Source organism: Ruditapes philippinarum, unplaced genomic scaffold, assembly GCF_026571515.1.
Source record: "Ruditapes philippinarum isolate M1 unplaced genomic scaffold, ASM2657151v2 ctg3871_1_1_1_1, whole genome shotgun sequence".
In the NCBI taxonomy this organism is placed as follows: Eukaryota; Metazoa; Mollusca; class Bivalvia; order Venerida; family Veneridae; genus Ruditapes; species Ruditapes philippinarum.
The window spans coordinates 45910-50808 of record NW_026853460.1 but is presented as its reverse complement, the minus strand read 5'-3'; the positions used below and the strand labels follow the sequence as shown (position 1 = coordinate 50808).

At 31.5% G+C, this 4899-nt stretch overlaps 1 protein-coding gene across 1 annotated transcript; it reads left to right on the top strand.

The window, feature by feature from the left end:
• The first annotated feature begins 1553 nt into the window (after nucleotides 1-1553).
• LOC132736923 (angiopoietin-related protein 7-like) lies at nucleotides 1554-4478 on the top strand. Its single transcript, XM_060724133.1, has one exon. The coding sequence runs from the start codon at nucleotides 1765-1767 to the stop codon at nucleotides 3001-3003; it is 1239 nt and encodes a 412-aa protein (XP_060580116.1). The 5' UTR covers nucleotides 1554-1764; the 3' UTR covers nucleotides 3004-4478.
• The last annotated feature ends 421 nt before the right edge of the window (nucleotides 4479-4899 follow it).

Sequence of the window (4899 nt, the reverse complement as noted above, 5' to 3'; positions counted from 1 at the left end):
AAGTTTGTTTATTAACAAGTTTTTCGGATGAGACTCTAAAATTGCATGCCTCCACATAAGCCCAAAATTTCAAGGAAATAAACCTAGAGAAAAATGAACTACTAAGATTTTGAAAAAAAAGCACAATTTTTTTACAATTCAAGTAATAATTTAAGCTAAAAACTTTGCATTCTTGCATATCAGACAGGATTATCTACTGTTTACACCGGTGCTAGAAAAACCTGTCTAACACCCCCATGTAAGACTAATAACATCAGTCATATGCGGCGGTTCAGATTGGAATATCCGTTCCGAGGAGAACGGCCCATTTTCTTGCATATTTTACTATATTCCATTATATTTTAAATTCTTTATCATAATAAAACAATTTTCATGGAAATTTAGGTCATTACACCAGTAACAACATTCTTTCATTACACATTCATTCATAACGGCAAAATTACGTCATCCTTAGCATGCCGTTGTATAGCACGCAACTATAATTTGGCACCCTCGATGCCAGATAAAATTTCTAAAATTAATGAATGAAGTAAAAAAAATCATACGCTCCTATAACAAAGTACTTAATAAAAATATTAGTTTTCGTAGTGTCTGTTTGAAATATCACTGATTTGTAATATGAAAGGAAAATAATCAAACACCAGCTGTCGTCACAGACAGTAACTGTTTAGCGCAAACTCGGTAGAGCCTAGTTACCACCGTACACAATTACCCTTGAGCTCTGTATCTCTGTATGTACTGGTAGCCGGTTGTAAGATACTTATAGTATTTATCACCATATTTCTAATGCGTGACTAATGTAAGGTGTTCTTCTTCTTTTCTCTTTCTTCTTCTTCTTCTTCTTCTTCTTTTCGTCCTTTTTGGCATTTTTAAAAAATTTATTTGGATTGAAATGTTTATATTACTTTCTTTTAATACTTAAAAATAGTAAAATTTTATACATTTTCATATTTTTAATGAAAATCAACATGAAATTAGAGGCGTGCTGCTTGAAAAACAGCTAGAGGTCCTATGTACTGTTGCTTTATTATGTTTTGAACCATGCATGTGGTTTTCATGGAATGGAGTTTTTAAATATGCATTTCCTGAGAAATTACTGAGAAATCCAGAAATCAGTCTTCTGGAGCTATTTAAATTTCTGAATTTTTTTTATGGAAAATGTGGAAAATTACTGCTTTTTTTGGTCATTTATATTTATTATAAAGTGATAGACAAAGGTTATAAATTACATTAAAAATAAGCGATATTATGTAAAACAAAAAAAAAACATAATTATACTTGTTAGGTTTTGCTTTAATGACTTCAAATTTTAAAACATTTTACTTTGTGTAATTTAGTTATTATAAGATCAGCGAAAGTGATATAATTGTACCACTTACAATAAGTACCTCTCCTTAAAACGTAAGACATATAATGTAATGTAATATAATGTTCGAATAAAGAGTAGTTTTTCTTTTGAGAGACAAAAAAGCCAACACCCAATTTGGCATTAAGAGCAATAAAGTGCCCACTTGACATAATTGAAAATGAAACACACATAAAAACAACAATAAAGGCTCTTTAGATTTAGGAATATAAAGAATGTATGACGATAACATTTATCATCATTATTCCAATGAATATTGAACAAACGGTATCAACATAAAATTTATTCTTATTAATAAAGAAGTGGGATTGTTTCAAGTTGTTTAGAAAATAATCATAGATCATATCAAGACGAATCGTGTGTACTAGCTTTAAGAACGGTTGAAAACAAATAGGAATATGCAGTTATTTGGCAAAGTAAAAGTTTTTCTTCTCATGGTATATGTCATTGGTTTGACAAGTTCAACAAAGGAACTTGATCGATTAAAGTCAATTGTCAAACATTTAGAAACTAGACTTAACTTCGAATTTACACTCAGAGACGAAGATATTGCTGAAATAACAGTGCGACTGAATGGCATCGATAAAGTGTTAAATGCGACCATTGGAAAACAACAGCCCATTCCTTCATTGGCGACAAAAGCTGGTGAGATTGATTTTGAAACAGTGGATACATTGAAAGAGGATTTTACGAGACTTAGGGTAGCCTTCACCGAAGAAAAATCTGAGTCTGTAAGGTTTCGACGGGAAATTCCAAAGATTGAAAACAATCTGATATCCCTCAACAAAGATGTAAAAAACTATAACAAAGATGTTAAAAACTATTGCAAAGTCGCTATAAATAATACTGATCAATTGTTAATCAGCTTTGAAGCGGTCAAACATGTATCAGAAGACGCTATTATAACATCTGAAAATGACCGGAAAGTGTTGAAAAATATTGATGAAAAGGTTCAGCAAAATTCCAAGCAAATTGAAAACATTGAACTTCTCATAACTAATTTATATTCGCGTATGGAAGATTTTTTATATCCTACCACCTGTCGTTCGTTTACAGCAGTCAATGGAGTAAACAAATTACGACAAGGTTTTGAAGTTTACTGTGACCAAACAACAGACGGTGGGGGCTGGATGGTATTTCAAAGAAGACTGAATGGTAAAACAGATTTTTATCGAAACTGGACTGAGTATAGAAACGGCTTTGGTGATCTGAATGGTGAGTTCTGGCTTGGCAATAATCATTTGAGTCTACTGACATCAGATGGAGAACACGAACTTCAAATAGAGATTGAAGATTTTGAGGGAAACAGTGCATATGCTAAGTACAGTAAGTTCAAGATATATCCGGAAGAAGACAATTACAAACTGGAGGTGACTGGATACAGTGGAACTGCTGGAGATTCTCTTGAGTATCATAATGGAGCGATGTTCTCAACGTATGACAGAGATCAAGATGAATCGTCGTCAAATTGTGCGGAAAATTGGCATGGTGCGTGGTGGTATAAGAGTTGCCATCATTCCAACCTAAACGGAAAGTATTATAACCAGCCTGGCAAAATAGGTAGTAGTGGAATCACCTGGTTTCATTGGAAGAATACACACTACAGTTTGAAAAAAGTAGAAATGAAATTCCGTTAAGATGCTAAAAAAGATATAATCAAAGTTTGTAGTATTTTGTTAAGTAACCTAAAGAAACTTATCTTGCGATAGCTGATCAAGAAAAAAGACTTTGAACATGCCTTGTCGAATCACAAATAGAATGACTCACTCCATAGATACGTTGCTGATTGCAAATGTGACCTGTTATATAGTGCCTCATACATGAATATTTTGTTTCCAAGTCTTCAAACTATGTGAAGATCCCGCAGATTTTTACGCTACATATATAATCTTTATTTTCATTTAAAGTTTTAATAAGGCAGTTAAAATGTGACTTTAGAATTCATATTGTATTGTAATGAAATGTCTGCAGGATTCGTTTTGGCAAAATGTGTACAATGTTCTGTATCGATATCATCCGGATAAAATTGAACATTTTACATTGTCAGTAAATGGAATGGATTGAACTCACTTAACTATCCAAACAGTTAAATTGGAAACTGAAATATTCCAATACATGAAATTCAATTTGACGGTCAGGTCACGTGGTACATTCAAAAACAATTTGCATAACGTTTATTAAAAACTGTAAAGAAAGAACTATGAGTATATTTAAAAGTGTTGTGGCAATGTAAAGTCAATGTTGACCATTGTTATCAATAACAAAACTCTATCTTACTAGCATTTTAATGTATTAACCGCATCATCAAATGCAAAATTCTCATTGATTTCACTAGAACGTCAATTTTAATTTTTTTAGAATATTCAAGTAAAAATATCTTGACATTTTGAAAAATAACTTCAAGAAAGAAGAGTGTAAGAAATCGTCTCCTAAGTAATATAACAATTGTTTTTTTTTTTTGTTTTTTTTTTCATTTTTGTCTGCTTATTGTGTATGCTGCGCCACTCGTGAAATATACCTTTTGGGGCTCACTCGGTGAAATATATTTCGATCTTACATAAAACTAAACAAATTTTCTTTTTATTATATGCAAAGAAACGTTTAAAAAGACATTTTAACCTAGTACTAAATGAAAAGGGCGACAAATAATAATACAACGTGACGTCATTTACGACGTCACGTCATTAAGTTGGTTTCCAGTACTGTGAACACTTGTATTTCACTGAAAACAACGTAACGGGCTTAAATATTCAAAACAGTGAAATTATCAAATTGATAATTTCACTGTTTAAAACAGTGACATTACCAGTTTTTATTTCACTGATATATTTCTATAAACCATCGAAAAGCATGTAATAGATAAATAAAAATAATAATATCTACAAATATGACCATCCCGCAATTAAGACCTCTTTGGTCCAGTTTCGTTATCAGAAGGTTTTGACTGTATTTGCAAAAGTAATATGATTATACTAAATACAATATACATTGAAACGAATGCGGATGCCAATTTTATTTAGTTCTATAAAATTGGAACCGGTATCAGAAAGGGAACCTAAAAATGTGCAATTGTTAAGTTCCTGGTGTCCAAAATTTAAATAGTTCACACACACACACACGCACACGCACACGCGCACACGCACACACACACACACACACACACAAAATAACAACAACAAAAACACAAAGAGACAAGGACGACACATGCATTCACACTCGCACTCATAATCGTATTTTTTTTAAATAGTATCAAAAGCATCAACATTATATAAAATCTAATGCATGCTATTTTGGCGTAAATTATTTCCTTAAATTCAAAACAATACTTTTCAGTGTAGAAATAAGATTTTCTCAGCTAACATTTTTCTTTTTTTTAAACAAAGACATAAATTTTCTAAAAAGAATCCAAACATTATCAAACTTTGATAATATATTATTTATGATTGCTAGCTCTTTATCAGGATTGAGCTTTTGTGTTATAAAATTTTTGGCTGCAATCATTGAAAAAGAAAGATCAAGCATTTTACACTGAT